At 42.7% G+C, this 22,258-nt stretch overlaps 1 protein-coding gene across 2 annotated transcripts in view; it reads right to left on the bottom strand.

The window, feature by feature from the left end:
* Positions 1–9,619, bottom strand: part of Ces1c (carboxylesterase 1C) — a 29,149-nt gene extending 19,530 nt beyond the window's left edge. The window contains exons 1-6 of one of the 2 annotated variants that reach the window (XM_006255172.5): positions 9,464–9,619; positions 8,958–9,168; positions 5,702–5,846; positions 3,963–4,096; positions 2,630–2,783; positions 108–212 (exon numbers count right to left, since the gene is read on the bottom strand). In XM_006255172.5, the coding sequence (XP_006255234.2) occupies positions 108–212; positions 2,630–2,783; positions 3,963–4,096; positions 5,702–5,846; positions 8,958–9,168; positions 9,464–9,515 (801 nt within the window). In that variant the 5' untranslated portion in view covers positions 9,516–9,619. The remainder of the gene's footprint in view (positions 1–107; positions 213–2,629; positions 2,784–3,962; positions 4,097–5,701; positions 5,847–8,957; positions 9,169–9,463) is intronic. The other variant, NM_017004.1, reaches the window with a different exon arrangement.
* Positions 9,620–22,258: the final 12,639 nt, after the last annotated feature.

Raw genomic sequence — 22,258 nt, 5'->3', positions numbered from 1 at the left:
CATGATTCTGAAATGATTATCTCAGCTGCACCCCACAGCCAGAAAAGCCAGGGAACATCCAAGGGAAGCCCAGAAAGTGGTGCAGGAATGCTCATGTCAGGACCTACTTGAGCCACAGCCTGAGTATTCTTCTTGTCCAGGTTTGTAGTGAGGACCACACCACTCTCAGAAATGGCTCTGTGGAAGAGGTTCTTGGCCAGAGGAGATAAGACCTGGCAGGGGAGAGAAGATTTTACCCTCATAAGATGGGTTTTGTGGTTAACATCAAATTGCAAAAAGAAAGTCTAGAATCACCTAGGAGAAAAACCTGTTAGCATGGCTCTGGGGGGGTTTCTGTTTCAGATTAATTGAGGTTGGAAGATATCTAATGGCAGCAGCATGCCTGTCACCTATACCCACTTACTGGATCATCAGCCCAGGCTAAAGGTAACTAGGGATTAAAACAAGCTACAGTTAGATCTCAGATGTTTGATCAAAGCTAAAGGAGATTGCATCTCGGACACCCTTGTCATGGTGTAAGTTTCTGCATATGAATCCTGTTGCACTTGGAAAGATACCACACTTGTTCGATTTCCTGAGCCATGTTAAAAGACATGGTTTTGAAGGCCAGAGGCCATCAGTGAGCTAGTTAGTAGCCTTCACTTCTGTTTTGAATTCTCTCAATGCGCCCGTGCGAACAGTCACCTCAGGTCTTGCTGTCATGGCTCCCCTGCTGTGGTAAACTGCATCCTTAAACTGAAAGTCAAAATAAACTCCTCCATAAGTTGCTTTGATGGAAATTTCTCCAAGTAAGGAAAAAAGTCACAGATACCATGAATCACGACACACTTGCTATTTGGGCTCCCCCTACTTTCTCCTATCTCCTGGCTGTGCATTTGGTGACCCTGGTGCTCCATGGGCAAGACTGCTTCTCACCCATCCTAGTCGAATTCTTGGACAGATTATTATTCCGATGTTTCCCAAGAGCATCTCAGCAGAATGTCACATGAATTCAGATTCTCAAGAGTGGAAATCCACTACAAGTATTTATCAGGGTAAATCCAAACTATTGAAAAGATAATACCAATAAAGTTCTAAGTAATACCTATCCATACAAATCGTCTGTTTCTCCACTGTTCAGAATTTATCCCAACACTAAAGATCATGGAGACCTGTGAAACTTTCTCAGAAAGCACATGCATTTTTCAAATATAAAAAATTGGATTTAGCCCAATATATGATTAGGTAATTAGGTTTTATTTTTACAATATTACTCAATTATAGGAAGGTAGCAATACAGAAGGATACTAGTAAGGATTTTATTTATATGTTGCTATATGACAAGAAGTATTGATTTTGGATAAATGAACTAAAAAACCTGCATATATAGAGAAAAAGAAAAAAATGAAAGAGGGTATGGATGGAGGATAGATGGCACATGATGAATAGAGAGAAAGATATCATATCTCACATAATTCCGTATATGAACATGAATGTGTATGGAATGCTACAAAAGACTGAAAATCTAAATATAACAACAGCCAAGTGACGATCCCTGGGATGTTGTTACGTGAGACTTTATTCTTCACTGGACGTTTTAAAGAGTTTTTTTTTCTCATTTAAGAATTTTCTTGTTTCCAGGTGGTTGTTATCTTTGTGATGTAGCTGCTAGAAACTTAACTCAGGCCTTCTGGAAGAACGGCAGGCAGTTGGCCACTGAGTGATGCCTGCACCCTTCCCACACCTCTTCTTCTGTTCTTCCAAATACTGACCGTGTTCTTTCCTTACCAAATCTTATGTCAATATTCCATGAAATAGTTAATCATTCATCTTAACGTTGTGTGCAAATACTCACACTTTAAAACCTTACAACTCAAAATAATAACCAATTAATATTCTACATTATTCTTCCTCTGAGAGTTTAAAAGGAGTAAGCCAGTGTGTGTTAGTTCCTTGGCTGAATGTCTGCTCAACTTTGAGGAAGGTAAGGTTTCTTACAGCTCCCCGAACATCTGTAGCTTCCTCACTGTTCCTGTGCCTCAATTCCACACACAGCACGACATGCCCAGCCTATGTCTGTGACTTACATCTTCTGCTCTACCCATTCCCACTGGATTTTCTTTCTTCCCTTCCTCACATCCCTAAGTTAACCTGCTGTTGCCTTCTTAACCTCAGGGGAAACCCAAGTCTGATCTTGGGTCTTGAATTTCCTTAATGTGAAGATGTGACTTCAACCCAAACAAGGACACTTGGTATGACTTATGGCTCCTCTCCTCCCATTTGTAGTGGGTATCCATCACAGCACCCCAGGACTTTTAGGGTGAGACCTAATATTAAAATGATTAGAAAGGAGAATGAGATCAACCAAGTGAGAAGAGAAGCTGGAGATGTTCATGGCTCCAGGGCTAAAAGAAAAAAGAATTAATGATAAGCTTATAAGCAAAAGAGAGTTAATTATACACCACAAGCTGTCTATCCTCTGATACTGTGCAGCAGAGTCAACCTGAGTGCAGGTGTTGAATGCAATGCTGTTCTACTGGACTGGCTCCTTTCTAATAGGTTTCCTCCCATGCACACCCCCCCCACCCCGTTCTATCCCCCAGTAGCCATATCAATCCCCAGCAAGGGCTCTGGTGCCAAGAATACTTACAAGAACAGAGACACTGACACCTCCTGCTGACTCTCCAAAGATGGTCACTGAATCCGGGTTCCCTCCAAAGTTTGCAATGTTATCCTGGACCCAGCGTAGTGCAGCCAGCTGGTCCAAGTGAGCCCAGTTCCCCCGGCTGTGTTCATCACCGGTGCTGCAAGGTGACAGGGTGAAACGGGGACAGAGATGTCATGGCAGGGCTCTTAAGAGTCAGATGACCTGGAGAGGTTCGGTGAGCTTTCAGAATCAGGTTGGCCACCACATCACTGGCACTTGGGGGATGGGCGGACTTTACCTGCCTATAATCCCAACAACATTGCTTTATGTGGGGCTCTACCTCATATTCTAGCAACGGTGTACTGCACTGAGGATCCATAGAATATCCAAATTTGCCCAAATAGAAAACAAGACAGACAAAATCTCTGACTATGCCCAGCTCACAGTGGAGAGAATAATCAAGTAGACTAGAAGACAGTATGTCAGCTAACAGAGAAATACAATGTGGCCAACGAGGGTCTACAGACTGGCATTTCAACTGGGAAATTCCTATTTGAGGCAGCAGCACTGGGAAAGAGAAATAAATGAGCCCATGGGTTTCATCAGTTACTGCAAAGGGGATTTTAGTTAGAAGCATCAGATCCCACGGCCAAGAGAATAGATGTGTGGAATGTAAGACAGATGAGTGCAGATAGAACGGAGACTTGGCAGAATCTTCCATATCATTGGGAGTGGGGACCATTGATTGGGCAGGGACATGATAGGACCCAGTCATTGTCTCACAGATCACTCAGGCCACTGACTGAAGCAGCTATGATAGTCGAAGTGCAGATTTATAACAACAGGTGCTTGTAGAAACCATTAATGTCAGAGGCATAGGATTTTGTGGTAATAGTGAAAGGTAATAGTGGTTGCACAGTGGTCTCTACTGTGGAAGTCAGTACTGAGCAATGAAAGGGCATGAAGAGGTGAGGCTAGGTGCAAGGTGACTGTGCAACTGGGTGCATCGCTCTCAAGAAGATCTCTGTAGCACTCACAGGACCTCGTTCCATTCTCCAGGAGTGCTTTGTTTAAAAATATCAAGACCACCAGCCATCACTCACTTCCCCCTCTCATGATATCTCTTCTTCATGTAATTTCCCTTCTTCTACTATATTACTTGATAGGCACGAGTTCTCACTACATAGGTCTTCTACCCAATCATTGGACTCTGAATCTTCCAAACCTTTCATTAATTCTTTGTTCTTCTATCCAGCCAATCTCGGGTATTCATTGAGCAAAAGGAACCAAGGCAAAGACTAATTAATATGCAGAGAGGAAAAATCTAGTATCTTACCTAAACAATCCCCAAATACCCAGGCGGTATTGAATGGTTACCACCACCACGTTTTCGTGGGCAGAGAGAGCTAGTCCACTATAGGGTGATGCTCCGCCTATTATTAGTCCACCTCCATGGATCCACACCATCACCTGGACAACAATAAAGCCACACGGGCAGTAGATTGAAGATTTGAGACCACTGCTGAGTTCATATGAATTGGTTGTCTGTATCAAGGCTGTGCCTTGAGGTCATTGCCCAAATCACATCAGTTCCCAGGAAGGTTGCAAAAGGCTGACTCTTTGTGTTTTCAACTCTCAAAGATAGGGTCGAGGATGTCATGGCCACTCAGTAACCCCACCCTTTCTTCTCATATCTCCCATCCTCCTAAGACACAGAACTGAGATTATCATGGGACCCATAAAGGCCTGCGATCGCATCACTCCACAAGAACTGCAGGCAACTGCACATGAACGAGACAGACTTTGTATTTCAGCTTAGTCTTATCCCATTTATCTCCTCAGTGATGAATTAAATTCTCTATGGTAAGGGATTGCCTGGGGAGACACTCCACCGCCCTGATGGCATCCCTCTCTAGTGAGCCTCTCCTCAAGCCTGAGTCTTCCCACTATGCTACTTCCAGTTCACATCCACTTCACTCGTTCGCTCCATTCAAGATGCTCTTTGGTCATTTGGCTCGCACTATCTCAGAATGGACACATAGCCAGGAAGATCCACAGTAGGTAGTACTTAAACTTACAAGTCCATTATAAGCAACATTCTAGGTTCCTTTCTAATGAGAAGGCCAGATAAGTCTGCCTTCTGGGATGCTCGCTTTTTATGTGACTTAAAGAGTGGGTGTCAACAAGGTCCCCCCCCACACCATGTCCTTGTCTCCCTGTGAATTCTGAACATAGAAAACACCAAATCTTAGCATACATATCATCAACTTTGTCCACCATTTCTGGGTCTCACACAGAGGGCTTCTGGGAAGTCTGTTGGGTGTTGACATGTTACAAATCCAAGATTACCTTCTCTAGAAAACTCTTTCCCAAACTTGTCATCTATACCTGGCAGCCTGTCCTTCTCCTGCACTGTGTTTTCATGTGAAATGCTGAATCATTTGGTCATCAGACTGTGCCAAAAGCAGCCAGACATGGAAACGAGCCACAGTGAAATCCTGGCGTGCTGCCTGCAGGCAGGGCAGCTTTTGAGATTGTCCCAGCATCCTCCCTTCTCCTTGCCCTTCATGGAAGAGTGAAATTTTTCATCTGGCAATGAAGCTGTCATGGGTGACTTGGCAATAAAGTTATCCACACACCCTGCAGGCCCTGTCTAAGAGTACCCATGTGAAAATCAGGAGACCTGAGTTTCCCCTTCCTTGTGCTTTTTTATTTTTCCCCCACCAGAACCTCAGTTTCTTCATCTGTATCGTGTTGGGTTTTCCCCTACGATTCCTCCCAGTTGTAACTTTATTGGAAACCATGACTTAACTGTCATGGGGATAGGATTCTCATAGGTAAGATTAGTTGTTCTTTTTCTTCCATTCTGCGAAGAACTTGGGAAATTACACATGAGCTGAATAGTGCCCTTTACAAAAGTCTGGAAAAAACCTCAAGTGAAAACTGGAAGGAAGCTGTGGTCTCTTAGTCACTCCTGACTAATGTGCTCCTGACCCCTGCTGCCTTTATCACCTAGTTCACAGAGGATCTGGATGCTCAAATGTAAAAGTCTGGACCATTGGTCACTGCACTTACAGGCAATCGGCTGTTTTTTGTCAAGTCAGCAGGACTGTAAATATTCAGGTAGAGACAGTCTTCGGAAAACTCGAGAGGTATATTCTCTTTTCCGGTGCTCAACATATCTGCGAGTAACTTTCCCACAACTCCATCTTGGGAGCACCTGGGAGGAGAAAGAACATCGGAGATTTCACCAGACTGAGCATGCCGGCTGGGCCTAATTGTACACTGAGAGATCTGAACTGATAAAAATAGTTTCTATTACTTTCCCAGAGTCATTGTCATGGGTGATAGGTGGTAACCATCTCTGGGGGAAACACTTGATACCTCTTCTCTTCTTGGAGTTTTTTTGGGATGTCTTGGACCAAGGAGAAAGATGATTGTATTGTATGGTGACCTTCCCTAGAAGATGTCACCTCCTGCAGTGCCTGGACAGGGTTTTGTCCTTCTGAGATTTGAATAGTGGTCTGTAGCTGACTATGCTCCTCCAACAGGTAAACATGTTATATAGTTCTCAGAAGACATTCACTAACTAAGACAGTTAGCTACAATGATAGGCAGTCTGTTGTAGGTTGAGGTAGGGGAGGACATTGCTGTGGAGAAGCTCGGAACATCTAAAGTCTAGCCTTGTCTCAGACATCATATGCTGGGTGGTCTGAATTCCTTTCCTGCTCTGGCCCCAAGACAAGGTCCAACATCTTCCTGTTTCAGCAGTCACTGTTGACTCCTTGATAAAGGCTTCTAAAGATTCAATGTAGCATGGCAGTGAGAGCATGGTTCTCCTTGTCTATGAAGCCATGTAAGGGTCAGTTCAACTTCAGGCATGTTTTATTATTTTTGTTTTACAGATGAGGAATGGGAGGCACAGCGGGCTTTGACAGCTGGCCCAAGGTTACAGAGCCGGGAAGATTTTGTTAGGTAGTGCTTATACTTCAAGCAGATTTTAAGCAACATTCCAGGTCTCTTTGTAAAGAGAAGGCTGTAATCAGTATCCCTGGTGTGTAGAAGTGATGCTGTGTAGGGCCAGCCTGGCACAGACCACATCAAACTCTTTGCCTAAATCTCTGCCCTGGGTCATTTTCCCCACATCACTGAGAGCACCGCATGAAATTCATAAAAACATAAATTCACATGTCAAAGGTGGACAGAAAAATTCGGGTTCACTAATGTTTTTAAAAAATGAAGTATAGAAACCAAGGTCCTATTCATCATTGTTAAGGTCTCAATTTGTTTACCCAGTGCACACAGGAAAAATTCATCAAGTAAGCCAAGGCAAGGGTCAAAGCCCAGGGATGGAAGTTTTTATGTTTCCATAGGACAATTGGGCAGAGTTCGGTTGTTTATAGAGACAAAGGTACCCAAATTTCATATTTTTGAATCAGCAATGTTACCTTTGAAAATTTATCCCAAACCGTTTATGGTTGTATGTAATGAATCCATCAAAATTTTGTTTATAGTCAAGAAAACCAAATTACTTCAGTCAATCCAAATAGAAGATTGGGTAAATAAATAATACCTTAGGACCCAATTATGCGCAGTTAATAAATACTAAGATTATATGTATATGCACATATTTGTAGATAGTCTTACTATTTATTATTTATTATATTAATTATTATACACAATTGCTATTATATTAAATATTATAATATAAAATATATATTGCCATACCATATATATGCATAATATGTATATTATATATATATGATGTGAAAGGATGCCGATGCATATGAATGTGCCAGGCTGCCACCTACACTTTGTATTTATGATCTCTGTTTAAAGGAGGATTTACACAGAAGAAGGCCCTGAAAGCATGATCTTAATTGTTAATAGCAGTTCTCTCTGAGCTGTTGAATTGCATATGATTTTAACTCTCTTTCACTGTGTGTGTGTGTGTGTGTGTGTGTGTGTGTGTGTGTGTGTGTGTGTGTGTTGAACTTCTGGTGATAGTAGTGTCTCGCTTTGCAAGCATAATATAAACACAGCACATAACAGATACTATTTGTAGGTGAAAGGCATGGAATGGTAAGAAGACAGCCAGGAACAGAATTCTGGAAACTCCTAGAGGAACCTTGGGGAGGACACAAATGTTGTCTGATCTGACATTTGTAGGTGTTTGAGGTTCTCTGAGGTGGCCTTGAGGCCATCTGGAATTCTTGGCTTGTTCACTCAGTTGCCAAGGGTGATGTAACACGCCCTTGATAATTGCTTGTGAATAGATAGCTCGGTAGATCTGGGTGTGAGAACTTGTAGTCATCTCTACTATTCTCTTCACCCACAAGTCCACATCCACCAGACTCCTAAGCAACACTAAGGTTAAAATCACAATGACACAGCATCTGTCTTCTCAGCTCCCTCACCTGATCAATTCCTATTTTCTAAAGCATTTACAATATTCTAGTAAATAATAGACGTGGTGTGCTAATCCGCAGATTTCTTATTTTCTCTTTCCATCCAACAGGATAAAAGATTCATCAAATACAGATTTGTTTCCTTTACTGGTTTCTGAAAACCTAGAACATCACTGGTTCACCTCAGGTGCTGAGTAAGTATGTGCTAAATAAAGGGTTTGGAAAACTTCGAAAGTACTTAGTAACTAGAGCATCTCTAAGGACCCATGATGCTCTTAGGGATGCCAGGGATTACTGTTAATATGGCTAGTCAGAGGATTGCCTAGTCTCCCTCAGGCATCACTGTGAAATAGGTACACCTATCTCACACACAACCTTTGGATCTGCTGCTGTGTACTGTAATGCTAAGTACTGGTTCTGGTTGTCTCAGGGAAGAGCAGAATCTCAGGTACACCAAGTAATGCTATGGAACCTTGTCCCCCATGTTATCCTTGATTGGTCAATAAAGATGCCTTCAGCCTATAGCTGGGAAGAGGAGAGGTAGGCAACGTTTCAGCTCCTGGGCTTGGGGTCTAAGACAGGACCACGGGAGGGAGGAGAGAAGGGAAAGTGTGGATAAGACACCACTGGGTAGGTGAATCATGAAAACATGGCCATGAGCGCTGGCCAATTGGTGTAAGAGAGGTCCAGGAGGAACATGGCAAATTATATCTCAGGGTTATTGATGCGGAGGTAGACAAAATAGCTTAGAGATTAGATATCTACCTAGTTTTAGTGCTTTAAAAATCTTACTATGAATGTAAAGGTTGTATGTCTTTTATCTGGGAACTAAGTGTTCTAAGGCATTGTAGAAACCCCCAACTAACATTACTTATTTACCATAACACATGCCCACGGAAACAGTCCCCACCCCAGTGGCTCACATAGGCGGGTAGGTGGTGGTGTTCTTCACGAAGCTCCAGGGCTCTGCAGGCTCTGGTGGAGCAAACCTCAGAGATCCAAGAGGAGGCTTGGCAAAAGGGACTCCCAGGAAGACGGCCACAGGCTGTGTAAATCCTTCTAAGCTGACATACTTCCCCAGGACTTTGCCTTTCGTGGTGTCCACCACTGGTGGTGAGGATGGGTGTCCTGATGCTCAAGAAAACATGAGGACACATTAGAGGGGAAAGATACAACCTGGATTCCTGGTTGGTTTGGTCATTTTTAGGCTTGTGTCATTAATAGTCACCTGAATCTTCTAAGGTCTCATTTCCTTCTGACATTAAAGAGAGGGCCAACTAAAAAGTAATCTGTTTGGAGGTATAAAAGTAGCCAGCCAGTATAAGGGTTATTGTCCTGGTTTGTACCTTCCCTGAATACATTTCACCTACTTCATCGAGGGTACATTTCCAAATATGCAACCAAATGTTTGTAATCCAGAAGAACTTACCCCAAATTGGGCAAGCAGCAAGAGAAGCCCAGACCAGAACACAGAGCCACATGGCGGAAGAACAAGAGCTCTTGGAGACAGGGAGGTGTCTACTGCTCAAATAGAAAGCCTTATACCTGCCTCTTTGTTGTGGACCTACCTCTATACCAATTAGCATAATTACATAAAGCTCTCCCTCCTTCAAAGAGCTCCCTGGTGTTTGTTAGGACTTCCAAGTCACACCCACTAAGAGTTTACTCTTCTTTATCTTTAAAGACACTACCCACTCTGTGATGCCCAGCCAACCTCTTACGCAAACATTTCTAATCGAAATTCTCAGTGCACCTTGAACTTCCCAAGACAGGTCAGCAAGCAGATGCTTACAGTCAGGACGAAGCCTTGGTTTAGGATTCTTACCACAAGTCGGACAGTTAAGAGCATTTCACATCCCCAGTGTTGCTTAGCTGGGAACTTTGCACACTTCCCAGCTTCCATGGACTGCCATTTCCTAGAAGTCAGGCTCTCAAGATTAGAAGTTTTCTAAACTCAATCTTCAGCCAACACTTTTTTCTGATGCCAACAATTCCTGCCAGGTAGCCTCTGTGTTAATGATCTCACTGCTTTCGGAGCAGGGATGTTTAGACAGAATGTTTGTACTGGTTACTTCTGGTTGCTGTGATGAAACACGAAGAGCAAAGGCAACATCAGGAAGAGAGAGTTCCAGAGGGACAGGAGTCCATGATGGTAGAACAGAAGCATGCTAGCACACGGCAAGCAGGATGGTTGGAACAGAAGCCAGGGCTCATTATACTTAAATGTCAGCTTGCAGTAGAAAGTGAACTTGAAAGATGCGGCTTTAAACCCTTTTGAGTTTCCTCTACAAAGGCTACATCTCATAAATATCCCCAAACAGCACCACCTACTGGGGATCGGGGTGTTTGAATGCTTGAGACTACGGGAACAATTCTCATTCAAACACTACTTTGTTCTTATGGCAAATAAACTACATTAACCACAATCCTTTGTCTAATCATCCACACATTTATCTATCTATGAATTTTTTCTTTTTCTGAGATTTTATTTTTTTTGTGCATTTGCCTGCATATCTATCTATCTATCTATCTATCTATCTATCTATCTATCTATCTATCTATCTATCTATATCTCCATGGTGGCGAGAAGAGAGAGGGCTTCAGGACATCTGGGAATGGAGTTGTAGATTGTGAACCAAATATGGGTCCTGGAAATTGAACATTGGTCCTCTAGATAAGCAGCCATTGTTCTTAATGACTGAGGCACATCTACAGCCCTTATCTATGAATTATTTAAAATGTCCAAAATGTTCGGCATTAAGGCCATTGGAATGTACCTAAATGGAGAAAAAAAAAGAACAAACACTGTTTGATTCTTGGTTGATTTGTGGTGTTATTTCTGTTTCGCAACCCCAGCAACTGAGGAGCCTTGGAAAGAAGCATGTGCGTCTATTACAGTGCTGCTCTCTGTAAGACATTTGGAAAATTTGTGGTGAAGGGTGGTGTGATTATGCTTTGCCTTGACCCTGTTTAAGAAATCAAGTCAAACACTTTTTTTTTGTGGGGACTGGAAAGGATAGTCTTGGTGGAAAAGTAGTGGTATCTGGAATGGGAATAGGAGAGGTAAGTAAAATGAGCCTTTTTAAAACATTCAATTGCTTGGGAATGGAGAGATTGACCCAGTGGGTGCCCTTACTGCTTTTGTATAGGGCCAAAGTTCCATTACCAGCATCCATGCTGGGCAACTCTCAACTGCATGATACTCTAGCTCCAGGGAATCTGTCTTGCATCCTCTTCTGGCTTCCAGGGGCACTTGCAAACACACACATACACACACACACACACACACACACACACACGCATGTGTGCATAAATGATCAAATCTTTAAAAGAAATCCAGTTGTTTACAAGAAAATTACAACCCATTTTATATTGTGCAATGACAGTAAAGCGGAGGTGACTATAAGAGAGGACATTCACATACTGATGGGTCTGAGTAAGGTGCTTCTCTGGGAAGGTTGACGGAATAAAACAGTGACTAAGATCCTCCATTTGTCTCTTCCCATAACACATCAACAGTTCAGGTGTTCACATACCAAAGTGTTCTCAAAAGTGTTCAGGAAATGTGGGGAGTCCAGACAGAGGGCTTGATTTCAGTATGTGAAAAATAGTCTGAAGAAGGCAGGTAGGGAATAGACAACCAAATCCAAGCATCCAGAGTAGGGAGGTACCTTCCACACAGGAAGGGAGGGAGATCTAAATCCAGCCCTTAAATTTCAAGCAGTGTGTTTTTTCAACTCAGAAAATGCAAATATCTAGGAAGAGCATTGACACAAACCTTATAGATCTGAGGCAAGAACAGAGACTGCCCTAGCATGACAGAGAATGGGGATGCGGCTATCTGCAGACAAAAGTGAGAGACTCTCTCTCCACCAAACTTGTGATCTAAAAGCTTATAAAGACAATTTTCGAAATGAAGTAAATAAATCTATGTTAAGGAATAAGAGGAAAATAAAAACCTGGACAGGAATAAAAGAGATATCTCAAAAATCGCTATACAAACAAACCTAAATGGTCTAACATAAATTTGGTGCATAAAACATTCATATATTTACTATAAGAACTAAAATCAAATTAATTAGAATAAATCTTCATTAATATGTCGATGTAATCATTTGAATATGTTCGTCCCAGGGAGTGGCACTATGAGGAGGTGTGTCGTTGTTGGAGAAGGTGTGGCCTTGTTAGAGGAAGTACGTCACTGTGGGGGTGGGCTTTGAGACCCTCCCCTAGCTGTCTGGAAGATAGTCTTTTCCACTTTGTCTTTGGAACAAGATGTAGAACTCTCAGTTCCTCCAGTGCCGTGCCTGCCTGGGTGATGTCCTGCTTTCTGCCAAGGTGATATAATGGACTGAACCTTTGAACCTGTAAGCTAGCCACAATTAAATATTGTCCTTTATAAGAGTTGCCTCGGTTATGGTGTCTCTTCCTAGCAATAAAAACCTAACGAAGACAATACATGAACAGTTTAGAGTGTGAGGAGGAATAGTGCATAGTGAGACACTTTTATGACTATATTTTTGCTTTTCTTTTGTTGGATCTTTGCTATCCATGCTGACTATATTACAAAACATATGGATATAATCAAAATCTCTATTAATAATGTTCATAGTAGTCAGAAAAGCAAACATCTACAGTGAATGAACCATGGATAATTGATAAGAAATCAAAATGTGCCAGGTAAAATAGCACACAGAGCAGTCACACCAGCACTCCCTCCTCAGTTACCCACAGTGCTCTCTGTTAGCACCATCCCCCATACAAACTGCACTCAAACCTGTGTCAAGGCCTGCTTTCTGGGAATCAAACTCAAGACATCCTGAACATCTGTGACTCTTTTATTAACTGTCTATAAAAATTGCCATGTTTTCCTGGTGAGTTGGCCCTTTAGTCATAATTAAGAATTCCATTTTTTTCTTCTACTGTATTAATTTATCCAATATTAATGTTGAGACCTGAATTTCCTTTTGAGTATCTATGAGTTATATCTGGTGCCTTCCTTTTACTTTTAACTTATCTAGACCTCTGTGTACTTGCATTTACATTGCTTTAGAAGGAATCGCTGATATACATGCAACACAGACATAGACACATAGACACATGCACATACACACACATTCACACACAGACATTGATACAGACACACAGACACATACACACATACAGATACAGACACATAGACACATATACAGACACAGACATAGATACACAGACACACACACATACATTCATACACAGAGACACAGATACAGACACTGACACAGATATAGACACAGACATAGACACACAGACACACAGACACACACACATTCATACACAGAGACACAGATACAGACACTGACACAGATATAGACACACAGACACACAGACACACAGACACACAGACACAGACACACACACACACACACACATACACACACACACGGTGACATGGGTATGAATGTTCCAAAAATATTGTATGCAGTTTTCTTACACACACTCTTGAACTTTGTGAGGAGCAGGGCGAGCCTCCTAATCAGGTCCACCATGTCTTTGGAAATGACTCTGGTCAGAGTGTGCTGTGTGGTTAAGGAGAGGGTGTCTGCATATTCTGCTGGCACCAAAATAAGAATCGGCCTTGCTCTTGCTCACCAGTTTTTCTAGAGAAGCAAGAAAGAAATGAAGGATTAGAGAGACCAAGAGCCACTAGCAGTTAAGTACAAAAAAAAAAAAAAAAACCCCAAGGGGAAAAAAAAACAAAACAACAACAAAAAATCCAACACTAGAATCTGACTCATTACACACTGTTGGGTCACAAGAGCTTAGCAGAATACCGTTTGGGAAAGTCTTAATGTTTTTCCCTTCTTAGATAACAAAACACTCAGAGTTGTGGTTTCTAAAGTTCATCATCCCATGGATCTACCTAACTTAGCTGCTTCCTCAGCCTTCCAGCATTGTCAGACACTAGAAGTAGCCCATGGTCATTCTGCAGCATGGCCTCCCTTCTGCTAGGCTCTCTGTCTCTCTCTGTCTGTCTCTGTCTGTCTCTGTCTCTGTCTCTCTCTGTCTCTCTCTCTGTCTCCGTCTCTGTCTCTGTCTGTTTCTGTCTCTCTCTGTCTCTGTCTGTCTCTGTCTCTGTCTGTCTCTGTCTCTGTCTGTCTCTGTCTCTGTCTCTGTCTGTCTCTGTCTCTGTCTCTGTCTCTGTCTCTGTCTCTGTCTCTCTCTCTCTGGATGTACTGTCTTGTGGATTCATCAACACTGACTTTATGGTTAAAAACATCAGGATATTCTCATCATCAAACCTGACAGAAACCCATTTCTCACATAGGTTTTCTCCATAAGGTTCCTCACAGCCTGCTGTCCTCCAAGAAACTGGATATGTCAACATCGCTATGTTTGAGAGCAATTCAAACAGAAAAACAGACAAATAGACAGACAGACACTTAGAAAGAAAATATCACAAAGTAGCACTGGCAGACCCCAGAGAGGATGCATGTCAAGTGAGAAAAGAAGATGAAGTTTTATTACAAGTGGGAATGCTGGAGCTCCACCAGTCAGACTTGCTTTGGACTTTTCCCTACTCTGTATGGATGTCCAAGTGAGCATAGCAGTCTCACAGATGTTGGCCAGGATATTACATGTGCATGTTAACAAAGAAGTATACTTTCAAATGCAGCATCTATACCCATATGTATTTATAAAAATTTGCAATGAGCTATTTAAAATATAAAATGCATATGCATGTGTATATTTGTCCTGTGTGTGTGTGTGTGTGTGTGTGTGTGTGTGTGTGTGTGTGTGTACGTACCCATGGAGTTTGGAAGAAGATGTGGGATTGTCTAGACCTGAAGTTATAGGTGGTTGGGAGTTGCCTAACGATTGTGCAAGAAACTCCTTTGGAAGGGCAGCAAGCACCTTAAGTGCTAAGCCATCTCTCTCATCCCTGAAATGAGCTATTAAAAAAAAATAGATTTGAGCTGGTTGAATAGAGAATGTCTGTGAGCAAGGCACACCCCACAGGCAGAGAGAAGCAGGACCTCACAGACTGGGCTGTGGAGCTAGGAGCTGCATAACAAAAGGCAGAGAGAGGAGGCCAGGCTGTGAGCCCAGAGACTGAATTGTGACACCAGCGCAGGGAGTATCAGAAGGAGCCGTGGAACTGGAAGTAAAATGAGACGGACAAAGTGAACCTGGGCACAGGAACCTGAAACTGATCCCTGGCCTGGGGTGGGGTGGGGTTAGGTGGGGCAGAGGGGTGGGGGACCGGGTAGGGGGCCGAGTTGGTGGGAGGAGGCTCCCGTCTCATGTGCGGCAAAACCGATCATTAGAGCCCTGAATTTGACACGGCTAAGAAACACGATACAAAAGGCACTTTGTCTAAATTCCACTAGGAATCTGTGGACTCAAATCAAGGCTGATGGGTTTGAACTGGAGCTGCTGCACACTGTACCTGCCACACCCCACCGGGCATAGCCTGCCATAGGACACACCCCAGGGACAGAGAGAATTCCAAAGCTTTCCCAACAGGGAAGAGAAGACTCTAATACACATTTTTAAATCTATTAGACTTTTATGTCATTTTTGTCTTTTGCTTACTTTTAGTTTGTTTATTTATTTTTCTTTTTCCGTTCTTTGTTTCTGTTTGTCTGTCTTTTGATTCTTTACTTGCTTGTTTTCTGAAACAGAGTCTGCTAGGTGTCCTTGGTGTATGTACCCGGGACTCACTATATACATCAACTGTACCTCAGGCAGCCTTTAACTTTGCCTGTCTCTAGCTCCTGAGTGCTAGGATTAAAGTCCCATGACCCCTTTCTTTGGTTATAGTTTTCAATCTTTATTCTTTCATAAATATCTCTTACTGCTTTTGCTTTAGTTTTCTGTTTCTTGTAGATCTTAAGACCTATCACTTTGGTTTTACACCCATACTGTTGTTGACTTTCTACTGTTCCATCTCCTCCTTACCTACCCCTCCCTCTCTTACTCTTTCTCATCCCCCCTTCTTTTTTGCTTAACTCTGTAACCTTGTATAGCTTTAATTATCTTTAAGCCCTGAGGATGCTAAGAACAGCCTAGCTTCATGTTTTATCTGTTTCCACCTCTGTATCTTCCTTCAGATGGTATAGACCTACTTTTCCACAGCTGTGTCCATTCCAGCCTCACACATATCAAATACTAGCTCAGTCCACACCACATGATCCTTGTTCCTCTACCCTCCACCAAGCCCCAAGGATGAATGTTCTGAAGCAACTGTTATGACATTGGCATGGTGGATGTTGGGTTTATAAAAAGGTAAGGGAGAAGGAATATGTTTGGTGGAGGTGTAGTCAGGTATAGGGGAAGGGAGTGACTCCGCAGATGATGCTGAGGTGTCTCTTCCCCCTGAGGAACCAGCTACACAGCTGTATAGTATAGAATAGAGTTTAGTCAGGGCAAGGGGAGGGGAGTTGAGAGGGTAGCAGAGACAGCAAAAGACAGAGAGAGATGGGGGGAGGGGGGCGAGAGGGAGAGAGAGAGGGAGGGAGAGAGAGAAAGAGAAAGAGAGAGAGAGAGAGAGCGAATAGAGAAGTAGAGGCCAGCCATGAGCAAATGAAGAAGGGGGTAGGGAATGGGGAGGGGGGAAGGAGTGAGGGGATAGAGCAGGATCAAGAAGGCAAGAGCAGCATCTGGCAGAGCCTCTCAGGAGACAGATGTATCAGGCTCCTGTCAGCAAGCACTTCTTGGCATTAGTAATAGTGTCTGGGCTTGGTGTCTGCATGTGGGATGGATCCCCAGGTGGGGCAGTCTCTGGATGGCCTTTCCTTCAGTCTCTGCTCCACTCTTTGTCCCTATATTTCCTTTAGACAGGAGCAATTCTGGGTTAAAATTTGGAGATGAGTGGGTGGCCCCATCCCTCAAGCAGAGGGCCATGCCTAACCTCTGGATATGGTCTTGACAGGTTCTCCCTCCCCTTTGTGGGGTAGTTCAGCTAATGTCATCCCCGTGGGGTCCTGGGAGGCTCTTGCTTTTCTGGCATCTGGGACTTTCTGGTGGTTACAGGCAGTTCCCCATCCCCCAATGCTACACATCTCTATTCAGTTTCCTGACCCCCTGTATGTCTCTCCTGTCTCCTCCATCTCCTCTATCTCCTCCCATATCTGATTCTGCCCCACTTTTTCTTCTCCCCCTTCTGCCCAGTCCCTCCCATCCTCTACTTCCCTTGATTGTTTTGTTCCCCCTTATAAATAAGACTGAAGCATCCACTCTGGGTTTCCTTCCTCTTGAACTTCATGTGGCCTGTGAGTTGTATTGTGGGTATTCCAAGCTCTTTGCCTAATATCCACTTATCAGTGCATACATACCATGTGTGTTCTTTCAGGATGATATTTTCTAGATTTTTCCATTTGCCTGTGAATTTCATGAAGTCATCATTTTTAATAGCTGAGTAGTATTCCATTGTGTAAATGTACCACATTTTCTGTATTTGTTGAGGGACATCTAGGTTGGGTCCAATTTCTGGCTATTATAAATATGGCTGCTATGAAGCCAACCATCAGGTTGATCAAAGGGACCCCAATGGAGGAGTTAGGGGAAGGACTGAAAGAGCTGAGGGGGCCTTATCTGACATCAATGGAAGGGGAGGCTCTTGGTCCTCTGAAGGCTTGATGCCTCAGTGTAGAGGAATGCTAGGGCGGTGAGGCATGGTGGGTGGGTAGGTGGGGGAGCATCCTCATAGAAGCAGAGTAAGGGGGGTGAGAGAGGGAGTTTGTGGATGGGAAACTGGGAAAGGGGATAACATGTGAAATGTAAATAAATAAAATATCTAATAAAAAAAAGAAATTGGGATTCACCTGTTTGTTGCCTCCAAGGGAGTGCATGTTAACATCGAAGACAAAGACAACCTAGGATCTAATGATGGAGAAGGCATTTCAAGAAGTGGAAACCAGAAAGGAAGAAATTCTCTTTGTTCTGACAGACTTCAAATTGATACTAGTCAGCAGTCACAAAGAAGGTTACTTTATATTGATTGAGAGAAAAATTCATCTTGAAGATGCGTAACAATTCTAAACATTCATGTATCAAAACATTAGCAACACAAAAAAAGTCTTTGTTATTAAACAGATTAAACCCAAGGGAATTATAGTGGGTGACATTGGCACCCCACTGTCACCAATATGTATAGATTATCCTGACCAAAAACAGAGCACCATCGGAGGTAAATAACATTAATATAAGTCAAATGGATCTAATATTCCTCTGCAGATCATTCCTCCAATCGCTGCATTCTTCTCAGCAGCTCATGAGACTTCCTCTATAATAGATAATGATACCCAAAGCAGATTTTAACAAACTTGGGAAAACTGAAGCATTTTTTAAAATTACATCTGGCAATGAAAGGAACTTAGAAATCAACAGCAAAAGAAACTAGAGAACATAAACTCATGGATATTGAACAACACACCTTTGGATGATGAATCGGTAATGAAGGTGAAAAAGAAAATTGAAATTTCTCAAAAACTCAACACACTTAAACCTCATAGTCATGATGAAGGCAGTCCTAAGAGGGATGTTTATAGCTACAAGTATGCGTGTTACAATTTTTGAGCTGTACAATAGACCTCTAAACCTAGTCTAATGAGGTTTGAGAGAAAAACAGGACACTTTCCAGTGGACTTTTATATGGTTGGGAGATTTCTAAGGCTTGAATAAGAGGAGGAAGTCCCTAGCTTTCTTCATCAGTTTCTCCATACCTGAGGAAGAAGGGGCAAAGGAGAATTTAGAGGCTCCATACAGTGTCTACTCAATAAAAAAAATGAATCTATCAGAGGAACATCAGTCTCCATCTTCAAGACTAAGTTTACTCCCTTCTAGGGCAGTTTCTTTCATCTTCCCATGCCTAGCTTTGTGTTCCTTACCAGACCATCCCAGCAACTGGCTTCAGGGACCTCATGAGCCTCTCAAACTGCATACTTCCTACCAGAGGGTTTTCTTTCTCCTCAAAACACCTTTGACTCTGTCTCCACCGTAGCTTTGCCTGACCAGTTTAAACCATCCCACCTCAGTATTGGTGCTCAGTGAGGTTCCACACTGGGACGCTGGGGACAATGACATGGATCTGATATGAAGGTAATTGCTTATCTTTCCAAACAGTTAAATAAGAGTATCTTAGGATAACCTCGTCTGGGAATTTTAATGGGAACAGTGCTCCTGACCAAGAAATGTAAGCTGTCCCCTCCCTCCTTTTACATCTCTGTATGTCTCACCTTAACAATCTCTTAACTTACCAGGCAATCTCTGTGCTCTCTCCCAATCCCACTCATGCTACACACACCACTCAACTACAAACTCCCTCAACCTTCCCACACTGGTGCTCCCCCAACTCAGCTACACTTGTTCTCCTTAAACCACAAAATATTCTTCCTCATGATTACTAAGCTATTAGATCGCTTTCTTTACCTTTTGACTCTCCCTTGCCTGGTCTGGCCCTAACATGGTTTATACTGAACTCAACCAAAATGCAAGAAACCACACAAGATATACCCTATTGCCATCTAGAACACAACTCGAGAGTCAAGGCCCCTCCCACGTAGGACTACCAACAGGCAGACCATATTGCACTAACCAGGGCACTGACCCTAGCCTAAGGATCATTCCTGGTTATTGTCATTTGTGTGAACACCTCCTTCTGGTGTAAGAGACATTGTAAGAGACCCCAAGTTTGCTGGGTTTGCAGTTGCTTATTGTTGAACACCATAACCAGATGACGGGATCCAGGTTGGTTAATATATGTTCAGTGACCTTATCATTCTTCAGTGATTAGTTCTGTGAAGCTTTGCTGAAGGTAAAAGAGTACATTGCTGGCTGCCCAGAGACATCTCTGGACAACCTTTTTAACCAGGTCAAAGGGATCCAGAAGTCTCTTTTTAGCCTGGAAGAGTACTTGGTTGAGATTGCCTCTGGAAAAAGCATCTGTTTGGATTTTCTCTTGAATTTCTGCTTGCACAGGGCTGTACTTGATATGAGTCTATGCTTGAGGAGTTGATGGTGTGTCTTGATCTTTCACCATGTCTGCTGAATTAAATCACTGGTTTGGCAGCCCTAAGTACTTATAGCACCTAAGGCAGGACCAGATATATTGACTTGGTTTTCCTGATTAGAATTGGGTTAGGTTGTAGTGTTTTTGCTATCCTGCTTTAAGCTCAGGTTAGACTTTGCTACCAACCAGTCTTGCCAGGTTCCCTCAGATCAGAGGAAATGGCCAGGCTCTTCTAAGCCTTCCTTGGCTATCACATCTTTCTTTTCACTCCCAGCTCAGAACCCCAAATTTGCAGTCAACTTTAGTTGATCAGTTTTCTTCTCCTTGTTCATCCCCCTAAATCTTCCCTCAGCTAATTATGTTTTTAATATCCCATCAGCTTCCCTAGGCCCAGTCAGGGAAGCAGTAGATGGCCACTCTGCCCAAGATCTCATATGGCTGATGATTCTTTCTTTCCTAAGCCCCACCCCAAGCATAGCAAATACTTCTCTCCTCCCCTGCATCTGCTAGCCTGCCTGCTGGAAAACTGGAAGTTCTGACTATTCCACCCACCTCATTGGCTGCTAGCATCCTTATTGATTAACCAAGAACCAACTGGGAACAGGACTTTCAGTGTTCACATGCAGATTCCTGATCAAAACATCAGAACCACCCCTTATGTTAGGTGGTCTATCCTCCATTTGGCTTCACTCTCCAATCCTCCAAAGATGGCATCCTCCAACCATTCTTGAAGGCAATTATCAGATGTTATATGTACCTATAATAATTTATTTTCATCATCACAATCATTAATACAGAACCAAGTAGAGACAGCATGGCAAATTTCACACGGTGATTTTTTTTTCTTATAAGAATTTCTGCCTTGGTTCAGCTATTCATAGTTGAATCGATTTTCATGAAAGAATCTACATATCTGAATGAACATCAGGATGGTAATTGTACTATGATAATAATTTAGTCTTAGTCACAGAGAAGGAGTAACAAGAGCTCTTCTCTAGAATTTTATGCTTAAAAATGGGGGTGGGGTGGGGTTGGCATTTATTGGACATACCCTTCTGAACCTCAAAATTCATGAATCATTGTTTATTGAACTCTGTACACTTGAAAGGTTGTTGGCCTCCTGTTTGGAGATTATACAAAAACTTGAGCCCAGTCCACTCATGAGCAAATATCTGAAGATCTTGTCCTTCAATAGCCGATGTTGGTCAAAGGGTGTAGTGTTCTCATGGGTGACTATGCACATGTGCACATGGCCATGTGGATGGCCATCATGCTCCCAGTCAACAACTGAGAGGATTTTTGCTTCCAGTCCATGTGGACATTAGATCCTCCCAGATGACCTTGGAAGACCACCAACCTTGGATGTAATCTTTTCTTCTACTTACCAGATAATCATGCTGTCCACTCAGCTGTTAAAGGGAAAGCCCTTGCTGGTACATTTGACATAGCCACAGAGGGGTCAGCACGGGCAATAGTCTTGGCAGTGTTGAATTTGATGGTGGTGGCAGGTCCATAAGGTAAGGCCAGGTGTGATGTTTCTCCTTCTGGAGCCCTTCTAAAATTATCTTACCAGGGTGCTGTGCTGTAGTCACTCAGTTAAAAGATTTGGTTGAAGCACCCTCACTTGTCCTTTTAGACCCATATCATGATTAAATATTAACCACTAACATTTAATCTAATTTGATATCAATGACAGCATTACAAATCATGTTATTTTATTATTTCTCTGCCTTCTAGAAGCCTGAAGTTGTTTTCAGGCATACAGCCTACCTGCTCTGGTTATCCCAGAGAGAGAGTTTTTATCCCTCAGCCAATTGCCCACTTGCTCACTTGGGACTGGTCCCATGAGAGTGGATAATGAAAATGTGGGCTATATACCCATTGTATATGTGGTCTGTACCTCACGCTTAAGAATAAAATTATGTACTTTGCAAAAAGATAAATAAATGGAACCAGGTAAGCACATATGAAGTTTCTGCAGATGCAGAAAGACAACGGTCAAAGGTTGAAACATCTTTAATGGTTGACTCGAGCTTTCAATAGCCATCTTTGAACCATCACACTGTAACTTCACACTGCACTATAAGTTACATGAAATTTGAAATAAAGTAGCACACTTTAATTCTGCCTTACACTTTTAGTACCGCTCTTCCTTGCTTTCCTGCCTCCTTAGAGTCCTTCCACACTGGCACACAAACCAGCTGACTCCTGTTAGTCAGTAGAGGGCATCTA

This window comes from Rattus norvegicus, chromosome 19 (assembly GCF_036323735.1).
Source record: "Rattus norvegicus strain BN/NHsdMcwi chromosome 19, GRCr8, whole genome shotgun sequence".
Classification (NCBI taxonomy): domain Eukaryota; kingdom Metazoa; phylum Chordata; class Mammalia; order Rodentia; family Muridae; genus Rattus; species Rattus norvegicus.
This window is presented reverse-complemented; position numbering and strand designations above follow the sequence as displayed.